Genomic DNA, 20,325 nt, shown 5'->3' on the forward strand with positions numbered 1-20,325 from the left:
TTCCCCAACTTGTGCTAATCATTTAGACACTGGTGGGAAAAAGGTTATATATTGTACATACTCATATTTGCATATAGTTCGTGTTCATGCAGCATTCTCAGTTGACATGATTCTAATGCAACAATTCATAAGAAATGTCTGGTCTAAGAGACATTGTCAGGGGAGGTTGCATTACATGTCATTGATGTGTGTTATTCCTGGTTCAGCCCGCAAAGCTACATTTTATACATCTTTTTTTTTTTACCACAGAAGGATAATCTGCTTTCACAGAGGGGCAAAAACTTTTCAAAAGGGGGAGGACTTGTCTTTTGCAATTAAGATATAAGACCTGTGTTTACTTGTAAGTAGATATAATGTTACTTCAAACCCCTGTTTTTCTATAATGAAGGTTTAAAACACTCAGGTCCTCAGTTACAAGGAGCTTGCCCCGACATTGCATAATTTGTTTTGACTCAGCGGCAGCGCAATCTGTGCTTCACATGGCTCCATATCTACAAACTGATGCATTGGGCTCAATGTGTCAGTTTGTAGAGGCCTGCATCACCTTATATCTGCATCAGATATAATGTATGCAGGGTACGCATTCCCATGTTAGAAGCCACTCAGAACTGATGTAGTAAAATGTACACCTTTTCACTGCTCCACTCTGCGACTTGACTGTGTCAAAATTCTTACGCCTGCTCAGACCAGGCCCAATTATTGAAGCAGGGCTTTTAACATATGACTATCCTTTGTGTTTTGACACATTGCTGGAGTTACATCAGTTTTATGACACAACTCCAGCAATACGTTACTTTAGCTCAACAGATCCATCAGAAATTCTGATGCATTCCTTGAAAACTTGCACCATGGAGCTATGTATTGTTCATGCAGTGCATCCATGGTGTTGTTACGTCATTTGTACCAGACGCAAGGAATCTGATGCATCGATGCTGAGGCATCATTTCTTGAAAATGAGGTGCTCAGTATTCCCTTGTGCAAAGCTCTGTGCCTTAGTATAGTAATCACTCCAACTATGACAGGGAAATAAAACATCACCATGTTCAAGAGAAATAGGGACTCATTTACGAGGCCTTTGTGCCACCGAGCATCACTTTTAGTGACGCTGCGGTGGGGCTGTGACCTACTCCATATTTACAAGGTGGGGTTAAGCCACTATTTATGGCTTAACACTGCCTTGTAAATGTGGGCGCCGCCCCACACAGTTTTCTGCAGCAAAGGAGTGTGCAATTGATGTTACAGTGGGTATATCCACCAACACCCATTGCTTTTTGATGCTGCCCTAGATTTACGAGAAATCATAAACCTCAGGCAACACGAAAAACAAATGCCTCTCCAGGGGTGGCATTAGAGTGGCACAACAAGCAAAAATACTTTTATTTCTCTTCATTTTTGCTCTTTCTATTTGTGCTGCATTCTGCAGCACACATAGAAGGACGAAATTGCCATTAAAGATTTTTTATGTGTAGGAAGATGATCCTTTGAGTACATAAACAATCACTCCCACAACGAAGGCATCCTTGCACCAATGGCGCTAGCTGATATAGTACCACCACAGGGGTAAACACGGAGATGTGCTGTATTCTTGAAAATATAGTGCATTCCTGCATTTTGCTGATGCACCTTGGCGCAGTAATTTTGCTTGCGGCTCCGCACTACGTCATTTCCTAATAAATGAGTCCCATAGTCTCTTCATTTTGAACTAACATGATTTGTTTTTCTGATCTATTTAGGTTTGACACTTCAATCGGTCCGCTGCAGTATGCACATCAGTATTTGCAACTCTCAATCAAGCTCCCCAGCAACTACATCTATGGCCTAGGAGAGCATGTGCATAAGAAATATCTTCATGATCTGAATTGGAAGACCTGGTCAATCTTTACACGGGATTGGTTTCCTAATGGGGTATGTGTGAGAGTATCCAGAGACAGTTATAGAAACAATAGGTTCATTTACATCTCATATATGTGTTATTTCAGTTCATTTTAATTCCCACTATATCGAAAACCTTCTACAAAAAGGGCTATTGTAACAAGTTTCTAACTAATTTTAAGCAACAGTTATTTGTCTTACAATCCAAAATTGACAACTTTGCATAAAAATAAACCTTCGAGATGAAAGTTGATTTGAATACATGTACTTAGAAATTAGGATGTTGTTCTGAATGGAAGCCATACCTCAAGCAACTATTCAACCTAAAATTACAACAGAAAGTCTTGGTGTAAATTGAAAATTCCACTTTTAATTCAGATGAAATGTAAAATCATGCAAGGTTCCAATAATTAGTCAAACTTAATTAGCGAAAGGTGCAGCTTAGATTCAGGAAATTATTCGACCAGGCTTCAGGGGCTTTGCATTTTATTGTAATATATCTTTCCTTAGCATTTATCAAATCTGAAAAGGGTTCTCTCTTACCTGTGAGGGTAAAGTGGTGTTGAGTGTGATCATTAATTGACAGAAATGAAGATCCTTGAGGGACTAAGGGGCACATGTACGTACCATTTTTTTCTGTCGCAAACGGCCCGATTTGCAGAATCGGACAAGAAAAAAAACATGTTGGTATGTACATAGCCTATTATGCGTTTCAGTAATCTATTTACCAAATCGCAAAATAGGTTTGCGAGTCGCAATTAGGAAGGGGCGTTCCCTTCCTAATTGCGAGTCGCAGCGCAATGTAGCATTGTTTTGAGACCGTAAATGCTGTCACAAAACAATCACAGTTAGCACCAGTTTCAAACTGGTGCAAACCCATTTGCAAACAGGAACGGGTCCCCATGGGACCCTTCCCCTTTGTGAATGGCAACGAAAATATTTTTTCAGAGCAGGCAGTGGTCCCACAGACCACTGTCTGCTCTGAAAAATTGAAAAGAAAGCTTTTAATTTTTGTTTTTGAAATGCACCTCATTTTCCTTTAAGGAAAACGGGCTGCTTATCTAAAAAATAAAACTGCTTCATTTAAAAGCAGTCACAGACATGGTGGTCTGCTGTCTCCAGCAGGCTACCTTCCCTGTGAGGGCGGCCATTCCCAATGGGGTCGCAAATTGCGATCTACCTCATGAATATTCATGAGGTAGGTCATTTGCGACCCCATTGCGAATCGCAAACAGTGTAAAGTACACTGTTGTACATAAGGTTTTGCGGCTCGCAATTTGCGACTCGCAAACGAGTCGCAAATTGCGAGTCGCAAAACTCGGGGTCATACATCTGGCCCTAAGTGTAGATTGCTTCTTCACTTGCAACTAGGCCTTCATGGTCGCACAGATTTTAAAGGCTTTCAAAGGAATGTGTTTGGCAAGAAGAGGATGAGAAGCATCATTCAGTGACATCTCTATGGGGAAAAAGTCAACATTGTGGTAAGTAAAAACCTGAAATCTCTACCTAAGGCACAAGGCAGATGAGGGTAAAAAGGACCTTGTTTGTTAAAGGAAACATGATGGCCAGGATTGCTAGCAATTTGCCATTGTCTCCTCCTTAGTAGAATTTGATTTACGATGTTTGTGATAATGGGTACCACAAAAATGATTCATGGTTATTAGGTGTACTGGATACTTTCCAGAATTGCAGTCAGGACATAATTAATTACTCGGTCTCTCTCTAGGAGAATAAGAGAAATAATCTGCTAGTGCAGGGATCTTTGTTACTAAGAATCTACCACCACGCTGCCAAATAATACTTTGCATGTTGTACCTGAAAGGAATGGGGCCTTATTTCTGTAATAAGAGATCTAATGATTTAATTAAAAGGATCACTTTCAGGAGGAATCTAGGGGACTCAGCCCACAGGGTTGTAGAGAGGTTTTATAACAGTCTCTTTGGGAGAGGTGACACAGAGACAGAGGGTAAAAGAAGAGGTTCTGTAGTTCACTGGCTGGATTACTTTTAACTGTATTATAACTTACATCGTAGATCTTTGGTATGTATAGTTTTTAGGACTGCATTGGAAATTGGAGGATGGTTTAGGAAGGAGGAGATGAGAAGATAAGTGTTGGATCAATTATATTGCAAGTTAGAATTGAAAGCAAGTGAACAGTCATTATAGTGGTTAACGAAAGGCAATGCTTGTTCATAAAGTTTAAAGTTCTTAGGAGAGAAGGAAATCAATATTCAGACAGATTGAACTTCTCATCAAATGATTGACAAATTATTTATCTAGTTTCATACAACAAGATGGAAGCTTTGACAAATAAAAGGGAAGAAGGAGAGATGATGAGGCTCTGTCCAACTGTTATTTTGCTTTCGCATGAAATCTGAAAGATGTTAGAGAGGATGTCCACTCAAGCAGTGTATTTTGAGTAATCAGTTGATTGGTCATATAAACAACAAACACTGCCTTGCAGTAAACTAATCTTATTTTGCTCACACACTAGCACAGTGGTTCCCAAACTTTTTCGATCCCCGGCTCCTTTGACCTATTGGCCGTGTTGGCCACGGCTCCCCATTATGTTACTTTTTTTTGGCGGGTGGGGGAACGTAATCCCAGCCTGTACCTGTACCTACACTATTTACAATTTGACTTCTTAATTCTCTCGTTCAGGTTCCTGAAAACCATTTATTTTAAATTATTTCTTTTCTTTTGTCATAGGGATATTATTAATGGTACTCTGGCGCCCTCCGCTGGTCACAATAATTAATGCAGGGGGTTTTGTTTCCAAAACCACGGTGAAAATCTACCGATTAAAAGCACCTCCGAGTGGTTTCCAGACTGTGTGCGGCGCCCCTGGCTAATTTTGACGGCGCACCAAGGAGCCGCGGCGCACAGTTTGGGAACCACTGCACTAGCACATACTCTATTCAAATAGTACTTTATGGCATGCTCCACATTCTAGATGAGAGAGGAATTCAGTCTACTCAGTCTTCAGGATGTATTAGCATCTTTTAACACAGGTGATCTTTACCAATTGTTCACAAGTCTGAAACACATAGGGGCTGATTTAAGACCCCCTATTGCCTCCTTGTGCCACATTAGCCTCATTTTTTGAGGCTAATGTGGCCTAACGAGGCCAAAATCGCCACACCAGGTACAATATATGCAAATAGGGTGTTGCCCCATTGGGGGGGGGACATAAAAATGGTGCAAAAAAATCTAGATTTCTTTGCGTCATTTATTTCAGCACTTTTAATGCCTACTCAGAGCAGGCGTTAAAAGGAAGCATGCCATTGTTTGCAATTGGCCTCAATGGGCTTTGCAGGATTAGCGTCAACATTTTTTGCGCTAATCCAGCTGCAAGCGCACCTGGTCCTTAGTAAGTAAATTTACAAGGGGATGCGTATAGGCCGATGAACCTTTTGGATCGCATGGAGTATCCTAGTTATATAGTAGTCAATGAACATGGATTATTAATGTAATCAATTACCAACCACAAAGAGAACCCTTAAGCATGAGGCAATATATCAACATTTCTTGAATAACCACAACTCAATCCTATGTTTTATTGATTGTATTTCCCTATTAATTACAATACTATGTCATCAAGTTAGATCAAACTTTATTTAATCAACTCAGAATTAGTTCATTAATGACCACCAATAACATAATCTAAACATAACTTGAGAAAACATATGCTTGAATGCTTCAGTACAAGCAAACAAAGATGAATAAGACAGCATTAATAAAGTGTTCAGCAATCAGTCCGTCAATCATTTTTCATCGTCAACGTCACCCAAAGGACCCCTACCTAACTCTGATTGGCATTTAGAATGTGGGACTTCATGCAAAAATAATTTAGAAAACATGAATTTGGAAAACATCTAGCTAAGAGAAAACTATAAAACAGCACAGTTGGGACCTAGAAAGAAAAGCACAAAAGCTAATCAGTCACATTTTCATAGCTACCTATCTACGAGATGGATCAGCAACAAAGTCAATATTCATCTTCGGTCATCAATCGATCAGCAATGCATCAGGCTCTCAAGAGCATAAGCCCAATGACAGAAACTCAAACTGCGTCTCTTGACGTCACCAATTCTCCCCTCACATCTGAAGTTTTAGCCCTTTGTCATGACTTTTTATAAGAATTTTTCAGTCAATCCCCCTAATTCCTAATTGGTCAGTCAATCAGCAGATATGACTCTAACCTATCAAATTAATTTCACAAATCTATGAGTTCTAATATTTCTCCATCCCCAATTAGTTGATTGGTTCTCTGTACAATGGCATCATCATCCGGCTCATCAGGTATTGAAAATGTTGCCTCGTCTTCTCCAGTCAGTGCTTCTATTGTTTGAGTCCTGGGAAAGTACATCTCGTCTACTCTTCACATAATTGTTTCAATTTGATTCCATCATCTCCTGTCCGTCGGTACATTGCAGAAAATTCTAGCTAAGCAAACTTTAACACAGGGTGGTTCAAGCTCAGTCTACTCTTTTGACTTCTCTCCAGCATGCTCTACTGATTCAGCTTCTGCATGAGGCCTGGTAAAACTAAGCCACAACTTTGGCTAAGTTAATTCTACAATATAATGCAAAACATAGGTTATACATCTTAATATGACATATTACTACATTATTCATATACATTTTCATTATTTCATACATTTGTTAGTTATTTTAGTACAAGTTCGTATTAGTGGCTGACATACCCCATGGGCACATTTTCAACCATACACATTAATTTTTCTCTACGATTAATTACCCTATGAACTTTTGTAAATCATAACATATATGCATTTTATTGATAATTTCTAATAAGCATATATGCGTCAACACAGCAAAGCTCCAAAATAGCGTCAAAACTTTTGATGCTTGTTCCCCTAACTACTGCCATGGTATACCGTATCTTAGATATGATGAACACATGGTGGCATTGGGGGGGGGAGCAAAAGGGCGCAAGAAAAGTGCCCCTTTTCTTAAATCTGGACCATAGGCGCTTATTTACAAGCTCCTTATGCTGCTGGTGCGTCACTTTTTCCGTGCAAGTACTAATAAGGTTCTCTTCTTTCAGTTTTAAGCAATCTCAGCTAGTTCAGCTGTTTATGTGTTCTATGCTCTGTACAAAGCACATTAATACTGTTTGGCAAAAAAAAACTAATATAAATACATAACAATATGGAAACAAAGGTATAGTGTTTCACGGATAAAAAATACACATTTTGAAAAATATATATGTTTTATGTCAATTAACTCATGCAAAAATGTTCTCCTTTTAATAGGAAATAATGCTACCATTAACCCGACTGATTTGGTGTGGTACTCTGTAAAAAAATCACTGCACTTCAAGAGTCTAACTTTGATAATCTCATAATATTTTCTTTGCGCTCACATATATATCATAAATTGCTTGTCATTTGATAAAAATATTGACTGTGAATATTATTATGCATTAATGGGCCTATGCATTTGTAGGATGGGTATAACCTGTATGGTGCTCAGACGTTCTTCATGTGCCTAGAAGATAAGGACGGATCTGCATTTGGAGTTTTCCTAATGAATAGTAATGCCATGGGTAAGAATTATTTTTGTATTGCTAATGATAATTTACACTGGTAATCCTTGTAATAATTGTGTTTATGAAATCCCGTTATATTAAAGGTACACAATTCTGTTTTCATACATTCCTTCATAAAACTAACGAGGCATTCATGGAGAGTGTGGTGTAGCCACATGCATGCATATCGATTTTCTTCTCATCTTCAAGATTGTGCCCCAAATAAACCTAGGCATGTGGGTACTTTAACGACCTCATCTTCATTCATTCCTTTCTTGGACATGGGCTTACTTATAGTTAAGCCATTGTCTATTCATTTATTTTTTCTATGCGAGTAGCTTATATATATTTTGCTTCAGTCAATCAATGATACATTCTTGCCGGATTTCCATCTCGTTTTTAGCACGGCCTCGCTGTGTTTTTGTGTGTCCTCTCCTATGTTACCAGTTTGGGAGCCTTTTTTTTATTTTTTATAAAACACGAATTTCTACTAAAACAACAAATGACCTAAGCTTAAACAGATCGGTTCCACAAAATTAGGGAATGGAACGGAGTTGGGTAGATGGTTGTTTTGAAAAAGTCAACACTTCTGTCATGGTGATGTCAGTAAACTATTGCAGACACACCTATATAAAACAACAAAGAATATTGGCAGTCTCTTGTTTATTTCACCCATACGCTTACTCTGCATTCATTCAAGCGTAAATAAACGGTCAACTGCAAAGGTGCAATTTTGCAACAATGTTTGCATATGCTGACATTTATCTAAAGAAAATGAAAAAATTTCTGAAGAATGAACAATACTGAAGACTGAAAAAACTGAAAGATTGAAGATTTAAAAAATCGCAGTACTCAGTCCAAAATTTGTTTCTGCATTGGATGGCTGGTAAATACATTTTCAACCTTGGTGCAAATTAATATAGTCTGAATGAAAACTTGAATGGTAAAAAATGTAGAGCTAATGTTTGATATCTAGCAAGAAAAGTATTGAAAAAAACCTTCTTTGTATCCTTACAACATAATTTAATTGCTTCAGCATTTCTGTGTTTGCGCTATCAACCCATGCATGCCTAAAACAATGGTAAAGGTACTCAGGGACATTTGATTGATTACTAATTGTATGCCAGAATTCATGCACTATTTCTGCAATACGTACACAGCACACTACAAGTCCACCGATGTACATTTCTCCCCATATTTTCCATTCCCAGCAAAAAGCATTGAGACTTCGTGTTCCCACCTTTGATCTGATTATGGACTTTACACCACTTTTACCCAACTCTGGCAGATTTAAGGAAAGTGGCACTGCACCCAGTGTAGTGCCACTTTCCTTGCACCCCTTAGTGCCCCCTGGCCGCCACCATGTGTGCACTGTATTTAAAATACGGCGCACCATGGCGCAGGGTAGGGGGCAATGCCATCATTTTTGTGACTCTATTGATGTACTCTGCAGGAGTAGCATCAAAATGTTGGCGCTACTCCTGCAGATTACATAGGGGACCATTTTAAATAATGGTATGCCCCCTTTAAACGCTTACTCTATGCACCATTTTTTCAGCCCCCCTAATGGGGGAACACCATCCTTGCATACATTATGCCTGGCGTAGGCAGAATGTGGCACAAGGGTTCACAAAGTGGCGCAATGCAAGCATTGCACTTCTTAGTAAATATGGCGGGTGGGAAATGCCATCTTAACACCATATTTAGGTCAAAATAAATGCCGCAAATGTGGCTCAATGTGGCACTAGGGGCTTGTAAATATGCCCCTCAGTACGGTACATGTAGGAGTAATTAGGGAATTCATTTCAGCATCGAAAATGCATTTACATTAATTTTGGAATTAATTTTAATTCCACTAATTTTGGGAGCATACAAACTGTTTGCATAGAACATCCTTGACAAAGCCCCTTTAATTTCCCTACTCATTGGTAAATCCATCCAGGAACTTCCACCATTTTCCATTTCTGAATGTTCAATTCCATATTTTACTCCGGTATAACTGATGGCTTTAGACATAGCATAGAAGCAAAATTGATAATTATGGTTCATCATCACATTTATAAATTACAATGTTTTTTTATGATTAAGCGAAACGTTAGGAAGGAAATACATTGCAAATCCAGGCCTTCCTTTTTAAATGGACGATACCTCATTTAGATCAAAATGACAACTACTAATCATTCAATCAGACATTCAATCTGAATTTGTAAAGCATGACTAATCACCCTGCAGGGTAACGAGGCGCTGGCAAGTCACAGAGACTCATTCAAACAGCCAGGTATTGAGGCCCCCTTAAAAAATTACAAAGTGAGGTGATGGTCCAGGAGTTGCATGGGAAGGCTGCACAAAAAGTGTGAATAGGCAAGGATAAAGCAGTGAGAATGAAGAAATCAAGAAGGCACACAAAAAACGAGGGAAAAAAGCAAGGAGAAAGCAGTGAAAACCAGGGAAAAGGAAAGAGAAAGCACAAAAAAGGGAAAAACAAGGTGAAAGTAGTTAGAATTAGGGAAAAGCAAGGAGAAGGCTCTCAAAAACGTGGGAAAAAGTAAGATGAAGACAGGAGCAAGAGCAATGCACCAGCATTGGGAGAGCTGCGCCTCGAATTCAGAAAGCTGACCGTGTGCATGTTATTACCGCACATAAGTCTTACACATTGTTGAAAATACATGAGGAAAATAATGATATTCACGAGGAAAGCTGTCTTAGGACTATTTCTTTCACACAATTCATTCACTTTTTCGGCTTTGATATGCTACACCTGCAAAGGGTTACAGACGTCTACTTGCAATATGCTTGGTTCCTGCTTCCTGACAAACTCATTGCCCATGCATAACTGACTTCCTGCGTGTAGCTGTTGATTTTTTGATGTTTTGTGCACTTCATACAATTATGAAATCATTTTCCAGAAGTCATATCTACATGAAGGAAGTCCATTACCAAACATGTATGAAGTACCACATTTTTCCTTGTGACTCTAATGAGAGCCACCTTCCACTTCACAGTCCACAATTTCACATTTTTCAAAGGTGTAACCATACTGTTTACACTTTGCTCGTTTGAGGTCATATCATGAGCACTGCGCCAAAGGCAGAAGAGGTCTATGCATTTCTTTTTCCATTCTTCAGTGCATGTATCAACTTGATAAATCTATGAGTAAATGCGTGCGTTATAGAAAACAAAACTTGGACAAACAAGGCAGTATTTAGCTCTTCGTGCTCCCGAGCTCTGTTGTCTCCAGCACATATACCAAATCAGACATAGTTTGAGCTAATATTTGAGCATATACTGGAAAAGAATTGCACACACCCCTTCTTTGTTGGCTCAATGACTTTAACTTTTCTACAGGAGTAAATAATGTGTACAATTACACAAATTGCATAGATTTCCATGGTGAAGTCTAAATGGTATACCGAAATCGTGGGTAAATTTCCATTATATAATGAGTTTCAAAATGATCTTGGCAAAGTTACAGATATTTGTGTTTGTGCAATATCTGTCCATGCATAGTTTACATGTTTATGAAAATGTACAACAAATTGTTGCCAAGAGAGTTGGCAAAACACATTTCTTAACAATACTCATACTTTATTATTTTAAACGGGTATACTTCAATGGTCACAGATGCCACGTTTATTTTATTTATACGCTCTTTTTTCGATTAAGAATAACTTTTTCATCCACATCAGTAATTCCTACAATAAATGCTAGGTTGCTTGGTTGATTGGTGTACAACACTCCTCTTATCACCCAAACCAGGAATGTTTAAGTACGTTTAAGGTTTCCTAATGAACTGCATGTTGTTTTTTCTCCGGTCCCTATGTTTTTGAATTTGCGATTACCATATTTGAATGCGCATTAGGATACACTTATAAACATAAACATCTACTCCGTGTACTAGAATGGTTTATTTCGATAATATATGCAATCTGCAAATGTAAATAATTCCTGAAATCACAGCTGAGAGCTAATTAGTTGTGTTTGCCTCCCAGATGTTACACTCCAACCAGCTCCCGCAATTACGTACAAAACCATAGGGGGCATCCTGGATTTCTACATTATGGTAGGGAATACTCCAGAAGAAGTTGTGGCAGAGTACTTAGAGGTATGGTCATGGAACATACAATTACTTTTTTTAAAGTGTAAATGTGAAAAGTAAAAATTGTATAAATCAATTACAACTATAGTTTGTTCATGTGGATGAAGATATGTTAACCTATGTCAAACTGCCATGATGAACACAGATTTGATTAATAATATAAGGAATGTAAGGCGTAGTCTAGTGGAAAGATCCTCAAGCTCCAGAGTCAAGTCTAATAGTCCATTCTTTGGGAACAATTCTAAATCAATTATGTATGACAGAAATGTGAAATGCTATCCCCAGTAGCCTTCCAACTGACTAGATGACCAGAGCATATGATACCAGCCCATCTATTTCCATCACAAGATTTGTAATACCTGGATTAAATTTATGGACACCTTTGGGGCCATAATGAAAGAAGAACATACTGAAAAATCTGAACCACTGATTGAAGAACAGGATAATTGGCAGCACTTAATCCATCCAATATGGCTTGCATAGTATTTACTTTGTTTTGATATTTTGAAAGATGCAAGACCTGGGCTAAACACTATATGAAGCTGCATAACTGAAAAGAAATAATTTGTTTCTGCTCTCACTTTCTAGTTAATTTATAGAGATTTTCTTGAAATATTCACTTCTGACCTGAAATCTTAAATTTATAGTAATTTGATCAAGGAAAACACCACATACATTAAGACAAATTAGTTAGCCAATCTCTGTGACAACCCCACTATCTACCCAACTCCACGCTGTTCACGGCCTTTGGCATGCACAGCAGGAGTTGGCAGCAGGACCTGTCTCTCTGGGTGTGAGAATAGGTGTGAGAGGGTGTCTCTGGGCGTGAAAGTGGCTGTGAGAGTGTCTGCCTGATTGTGAGAGTTGGTGTGAAAGGGTCCATGTGGGTGTGAGAGTGGGTTTTAGAGTGTCTGATTGCACTCCATTAACTGAAAGATACATATACCTCCACAAAGGATTTCATATCGTTTGACAATATGGAATAGCACAGTAAACCCACTTTCTTTGTTTTCGTGAAGCCGAGGAATTAGGATAATGTGTCCTTTCCAGAAGTGGAGCTTCAACTGGGGAACCTGCTATGTTAATATTTGTCAGCCAAGGGGCACCCAGTAGAGTGAGAGACATGCACTGGTGGGACTTCCAGTCCCAGGGTACATTATCAAATGATTGCCAGCCTCATTGTAGCTGCAGTGAGGATGAGGGGCCTACATTGTGCATAAAGCACTGCGTCCCAACCCGCGGTGCGGGACTCATTTGCTGGCCAGGGGGCACTAAGTAGACTGAGAGACTTGCCCTGGTGGGACTTCCAGTCGCAGGGTGGATCATCACCTGATTGCCAGCCTCATTACATCTGCGGTGAGGGGGGAGGTGGCTACAACATGCATATAGCGATGTCTCTCCCACTATGGTGTGGGAATCATTTGCTAACCAGGGGGTGCCCAGTAAACTGAGAGACTTGCCCATGTGGGACTTCCAGTCCCAGGGTACATCGTCGCCTGATTGCCAGCCTCATTGCAGCTGTGGAGGGGGGAAGGTGGCTGCACTGAGCATATAGTGCTGCCTCTCCCCCTGCAATGCAGGACTCATTTGCTGGCCAGGGTGCACCCAGTAGACTAAGAGACTTACTGTGGTGGGACTTCCAGTCCCAGGTTCCATAATCACCTGACTGCCATCCTCTTTGCAGCTGTGGTGAAGGGGAGGCAGCTACATCACGCTTATAGTACTGCATCTCCCCCCGTGGGGCGGGACTCAATTGCCAGCCTGAGGCGCTCAGTAGACAGAGAGAATTGCCCTGGTGGGACTTCCAGTCCCAGGGTACATCATTGCTAGATTGCCGGCTGCACTGCAGCTGCAGAAAGGGGGAGATCGCATATAGCGCTGCCTCCCCCCCATGGCATGGGACGTGTGTTGGCCATAGCCGGGCAAAACCCGGGCCAACGGCGGACACTACCTGCACCCGTTTGAGCCAGGAAGAGGCAGGGAAGGACCACCTCTCTTGGCCTTGACTAGTGACCCATGCGAAGACTGTGATAGTTTACTAGGAACTTGATCCTATGGTCAGTGAACATACAGATATAATATAATTAAAGCTAAATATTGTGAATTGAACTGGTTGGCTTGGAGGGTTAATTTAACTGGGAGTTATATTGGTTTATATGAGTTTTTCAACTTTTATTGTAATTTTTGATAAATTGATAATTTGATTTCATAATTTTTTGTTAACCCTTGATAATTTGGCCTTAACACCATTGAGTAAGGAGGGGGGGGTGCACAACAGCTGTTGTTAGACAGTCTTGCATGTGGAATTAAAATATGGGAAACAGGAAGCATTCTATGTTTGGCACTAAGGCCAAGGATGAGGGAACACCACACATTTACCTATTGATTTATGTTACAGGGGCAATGGGAGCCATAGAAAAACAAATCTGAAATGTGGAGAAGTCCAGAACTACCTGTGTAGAGGGTCCGTCATGTTCCCCTTATTGGTAGAATACAGACCAACAAGTAAAATTATCCAAAACTTTGGCAAAAAATATTAAGGATAAGGGCAGCAATGGTTGTAATCAAGCATTGCTTATTCTATATCCGTTTGTGAACCTTATCCCAAGCCTCCACTAAAACGTTCCAGGACCCCAGGGCCCCATTCTACGTTAAATGAGGTCGATATAGTGGAAGTTAAAGACGCAGTGTTCAGTTCTAAACCACCTTCAAGTTTAGACCTTGTGAAAAACTGGATCACCTGAGGAGTAAAGGCACTATTAACCATAGTGCAAACACTGGAATCTTTAGTGAACACCACATTGACTTCCCTGTCTGCAGGAATAAGCCAGGTGGAACACCTTGCTTCTACTTGCATAGACAAAAAAAATCTGCAGTCACAAACAGAGAACCCGTTGCAGGTAGGCCCCAGCAGGGAAGAATGCCTCTATTATTATAACCTACGGCGTGACTCAGGGTGCTATTGTTTTAGCACATCAGCATTCAGGGGGGTGTATTATATCACTCAAAAACATTTCTAAGGGTTGCGTGCCTGTATTGCAGGCTCCTGTTAAAAAGCGTGCCTTAAGTACGGAGAATGGTGCTCCAGCACATGATTTTTTAAATAATATGGCTCTGCCAGATAAGGCTGGAAATCCTAGTGACTTCCTTGATTTTTCCCCTGCGGCAACACTGTACGTGGTTGTTTTAGCTAATGTACCCATTTTACCAACAGTGGTAACTGAACCATGGGCCTCGCTGAGGAACACGCAATGGATAGGGAATAAAACAGGGCTAACATGTGATATTATTTGAGGGCATAAAAATGGCAAGGAGGGTGTGTGGTTTTGTCCATTAAAACTCTTCACTTCATAGAAACCCTACTAAACAGAGTGGGTTCCCTTGTGGTATCCCCAAACCGTATACCTCTTCTACTCCTTGGATACTTTTATCAACCAGATGATAAATGGGAGAAGCCAAAATGAATCTGAGATTAAATAGGGTTCTGATTGCCCCCTCCCTTTCACTACAAGTAATTGCTTTGCAAATCCAGAAGATTTGGAGGGTATGGATTGACTCATCATGGGAGTCAATCCTCTGCTGATAAGCCCAGGGTGTGGGGTTAGTGACCTGATGGGATGGACACTTGATATTTTGGAAAGTCATATTAGCCCCGATGTTACCCCTGATGCAGGATCTATAGGAAGTGGGTCTGCTTTGCAGAAGGTTCGACTCATAGCACTTCTGAAAGCTGCACGAGCCATAAGGGTGTTTGCGAACCTGTGGTTTAAGGGTGTTTTATTGGAATGTGGCAGACCTATTAAATAAGACCGTAAGAGTTGTATGGGTCGATTTTGTAACAATATTTAAAATACTTTGGGGCTCATTTACAAGCTCCTTGCACCGCCTTGGCCCATGCCATAATTACAAACTGGTGCAATGTCACTATTGCGCCAGTTTGTAACGCCTTGCACCGCATTAAAACTGTACCAGGCATAATGTATGCAAGGTAGGCATTGCCTCGTAAAAAGCCCCACAGAAATGGTGCAGTGAAATCTACAACGTTTCATTGCGCCATGCTGCACCAGCATAGCTTTATTTTTTTTAACACCTCCTCAGGGCCAGACTTTAAAAGGGAGGCTGTGCTTTTTCCTGTGGGGTCCCCTTAGCATTAAGCTTCAAAATGTTGATGCTAGTTCAGCAATGATAAGGGTTAACACACCAACAGTGTCAGAATTTCTGACGCTGTTGTGGACACTTTCTCACCATAGTGCACTGTCTTGTAAATACAGTGCTCCAATTATGTCATTAGGAGGGCCCAGGGTGATGCAAGAAAAGTGGTGCATCAGAGCTGTAAATGAGGCCCTTCATCTTTAAGAGACTTGGGTAGTGAACCCTATCCATTTAAATGGATATAGGATTTTTCACTTTCCCGCTGTACCATGTACTTTGGAGGGGACCGAAGGGGGGAATATGTATTTATGTTTTAAATGACCTGCCCTTTTTGAACATTTCCTTAATGGCATCCAAAACATATTATCAGATTGTCACAGTTGAATTTTCAACCATTTATGTGTTATTACTAATTAACTTTAACTTTTAAAATAATGTACCAATGGTGGAGCTGAATTCCGTCTTGTGCCAAGTGGGCAAAGACTATGAAACTACTAACACTGGTGCTAGTACAGATGTGATTATGGTGCAGGATGTGATTTAATATTGAATTGTGCACCAAAGACCCCAAAAAGATGTGTTGTCCAACTGACAGTGAGAATTTGGGTCAGTCACATTTCCTACATAGTTCTTATGGCAAAAAATTAAATGATTTATTATTTCATCATGATTTGGCTTTTTCTCACGAAATGTGTACTCTGCCTTTCCCCTTTAACTGCACGTATAATGGTAGAGGTGGGAACTCTGTGATAGATTATGTTTTCATCACAAACAGCCACTCTACAAGGGTCGAAAAATGTACTACTTATGGCAGTGCATGTAGCGATCATTATCCACAGAGTATTGATACAGATTTAGCAACTAAAGATATGTTAACCCGGATGTCTAATCCAAAATATTGTACAACAGCAACTATGGAAATTTCCAGTATTATTGGGTATACTTTGCAATGGTCCCAAATCGACCCCCACACATTTTTAAAACAACTAATAGGAGGAAATAAGGAGGCTTTTGAGGTTTGTTTAGATATTGACACTAGCCCAGAGAAAGTCTTGGTGGCCTTCCAAATGATTGCAAGGGATATCAAGGATGGCCTAGTAGCAGTCATAAGAGGAAGTAAACAAAAGGAGAAGGGGTAGTTTGATGAGCCTTGCTCAAGAGCGCATAGAACATTGAAAGTAGCTCTATGCAAACATTGATGTTGCCTTAGTGAAATTCGGGCAAAAACGACAAACTATAAGCTTGCATTGAAACAGTGGAGAAATGACCTAAGGGAAGAAATTGTGGGACAAATGCAAGAGGCAAGATTCAGTAAAGATAGTTCTGTCTTTTGGCGTGTAATTCTCCCATTTAAGATCCAAAGAAGGGCCTCATTTGGAAATTGCAATTAGCGAGGTAGACTGGATTTTGCACTTCTCAGCTATTTACTCGAATAATCAGGGCCAACTAGGCAGGTGTAAGAACGAGGAACTGGCCAGTAGTAATGTCACTACCTCCAGTTCCGCCATTAGCCTCACATTTACACTGGATGAAGTTGTTAAAGCTATAAATGTGAGCAAAGGAGGGAAGGCTCTGGGACCTTACTTTATCTCTGTATATTTATTTAAAGCTCATACCAATCTTTGGGGCCACTACTCGCTCGTGCTTTAAATACCAATTGTCAAGTAGGCTTCCTGGAAACATGGTCAGACTTACTTATTGTACTCATGTTTAAAAAGGGGATTGGCACACCCCAGCCAATAGTCTTAATTAGATTCCCTGGTAAAGGCGTCTGGATGTATTGTCTTAGAATCATTACAGGCTTGGGCTCAAGGCATGAATATTTTATTTGATTTACAATATGGGTTCTGAACTGGAGTGGGTACAATTGAGGGTCTCATTCTTAAGTTGTTCATTGAGAAATATTGTCTTATCAAACAGAGTAGTTTATTTCAGTTTTTTGGCAACTTATCAGCTGCCTTTGATTGTGTGATTCACAATAAGTTGTGGTCGATTATGACAAACCTTAGCGTGGATTCCTCCATTGTTCAGTTTCTTTCACAACTGTGTCAACGAGGCAGGGTGAGGGTGAGGGTGCGGTATGGAACAAAGGACAAATGCACCCAGCCATTTAGCATTTGGGGGGTCGGTGAGACAGGGCTGTGTCCTGGCACCTTTTCTTTTTTCATTATATATGAATAGTTTGGGTGGGATGTTAAATGCTGTATGTAAAAATCTCCTGAAAAATGGGACACCGCCCTGTCCCTGCCCTCCTCAATGCTACCTTCGTCCGTAAACTTGGAAAGAAACCAATCATGGAGATGTTTATCACCTATAAGGCAAAGTGCTTTTCAACAGCATTGAGGGGGCAGGTCTTTGGGAGTATGTCAACTGCTATCCCCTGCAAGTGATAGAAGTTTTTTAGCTATCTCCTATGTCTTCCTTCAAGCAGCTTATCCTATATGTGTCATGCCGAGCTAGGGGTACCATTCATAATTGATGTGGCCAATATTCAACCAATTTTATTATGGCATAAGATATGGACTTCTGAGCAGGCGGGGCTGAATCATGAGATCATTAAGGATTGTCTCAGATTGACTCGAGCACTAGATGTTCCATGGCTAAAGTATATTAAGAACTGTGTGTGCAATATGGGGCATCAAAAGTATTTTATTCAGCCAGAAAGCTTAGAGACCATTGTAAGGAAGTCCTTAAAAAACGAGTGCTTGTCCTTTTTGGAAGATCTGAGATTGTCCGCTGAACTCCCCAAGTGGTGTGTATTGAATAACCAGTTGATACTAACATCTAATAGTATGCAAGCCTATTTAAAAGAGATGAACAGTGCACTGCACAAATTTGATTTAAATCGATTTAAACTCAACATCTTTCATCATTTAATAAGCTTCCCAAATATGAATGATTGGTCTACCTTTTTTGGAGTGATGTCTGAGTGATAATGAATCTATGCAAAGTTCCGTTCATACAGTTATTTCTTGTAAATTGTATGAGACAGAATGAAAATTAGTGATTTTGCCGTTGTTACGATCTCTTGACTTTACCCAGTGTCGGCCAGCATATGTGTTCTTACAATCCTTGCCATCTATTTTTATTTGTAATATTATGTCAAAGTATTTATGTACTATTGTAAAGCAAAGAATGAAAATGCATTTCTAATAGACTGACACATTGACCACATTGCTGATTGGAATTGTACCACCTGATTTATTTGTTGTTTTTCAAATTGAACATCAATGCTTTTATGAGTTTGCTATGAAAAAAATTGAATAAGGTTTTTTTATTATTCTTAAAAAGTGCTTTCTGTTGAGATTAAATTTTTCTTTAATGAGAATAATAGCCAGAAATGAAGCTCTGCTGCTCATTTATCCAACAAGAGTCCACAGTTTGCCCTACATGTCTATCCAACTGGAGCACTTTCTACTGGTTAGTTAGTAAGTGCTACCTTGTTGGTTAAATGTGCAGTGTGGAGGAATGCCGATCTCAACCCTGGGCACCCCATCCTCTAAGGTCCACTACAATTTCAGTGGTGGGCTTGAGCAGCCTCATTCATCGGGCTGATCTTGCCCATGGGGACCCCATCCCTCAGGCCCCAGCCTTCAATAAATGGTGGAGGGGGACTACCCCCTCCTCGGGCTGATCTTGGTCTTGGAGACCCCCTCCCCTGGGGGCCAGTCATCTGTCCTGGGTGCCCCGCATGGCACCCAGTATACAGTGGAACCATGGGGGGAACCTCAAGGCCACCAAGGTCTCAGCTTGCTCCCTACCTTCTGTGGGAGCCGGCATTGCTGTCACAGACAGGGAGCTGCTAAACATTCAGCTCCCTGTCTTTGAAAACAATTGTTTCCTCTGTTTCCCTGTCCACATCTCTGCAAGCAGGGAAACAGAGGAAACCTCTGCTTCCAGAAAACGAGAGCTGTTTCGGGGGTGTTGGTCCCTGGTGCCATCTATGTCTCCTTGATGGGGGCCGGTTGGCCCCTCTTTAAAGTTGTATTCCCTCTGGGGAGGTGGTGGTCCCTGGGCATCTGCAACAGATCCCCCTCATTCCTTTTTTCAGCCCTGAGGAGGTGGCAGTCCCTGAAGTTGTGGGGGGGGTGACGCAGGCCCCCCCACATTTATTTCATCATTTGCCCCAGTGAGGTGGTGGTCCCAGGGCTGTGGAGGGCCACTCTGGCCCCTACGTTAATTTAATATTTTGCCCAGGAGAGGTGGTGGTCCATAGGGCAGCCCCCGTATTCATTTCAACATGTGCCTCGGCGAGGTGGTAGTCCTCAGGGTGCGGTGGGGGGCTGCATGGTCCTCTGTGTTATTTTATCCTGGGTCCTCGGGATGTGGCAGTTCCTCTGGCTGCGGGGGCCTGCACGACCCCCGTGTTTATTTTATCATGTGCCCTGAGGAAGTGGCAGACCTTATGGCTGCGGAGGGTGCTGTCTGACCCCTGCATTTCATATTTATTTTATTATTGCCCTGGGAAGGCGGCTTTCCCTGGAGCAGTGGAGGGGCTGCACGCCGTGCATTAATTTAATCTTTCGTCCCAGGGAGATGGTGGTCACCGATGCTGCAGGGGGCTGCAAGCCCCCCCACCACACATGTAATGAAATATGAGCCTCGGGGAGGTTGCAGTTTCTGGGGCATAAATAAGGGCCCCATGAGCCTCACTC

General features: G+C 40.9%; 1 protein-coding gene across 1 annotated transcript in view; it reads left to right on the forward strand.

Moving 5' to 3' along the window:
- SI (sucrase-isomaltase) overlaps window positions 1–20,325 on the forward strand; it is a 632,954-nt gene that overhangs the window by 96,126 nt on the left and 516,503 nt on the right. The window contains exons 7-9 of the mRNA XM_069213228.1: window positions 1,734–1,905; window positions 7,341–7,440; window positions 11,412–11,524. Of these exons, the coding sequence (XP_069069329.1) occupies window positions 1,734–1,905; window positions 7,341–7,440; window positions 11,412–11,524 (385 nt within the window). The remainder of the gene's footprint in view (window positions 1–1,733; window positions 1,906–7,340; window positions 7,441–11,411; window positions 11,525–20,325) is intronic.

Source organism: Pleurodeles waltl, chromosome 11 (genome assembly GCF_031143425.1).
Source record: "Pleurodeles waltl isolate 20211129_DDA chromosome 11, aPleWal1.hap1.20221129, whole genome shotgun sequence".
In the NCBI taxonomy this organism is placed as follows: Eukaryota; Metazoa; Chordata; class Amphibia; order Caudata; family Salamandridae; genus Pleurodeles; species Pleurodeles waltl.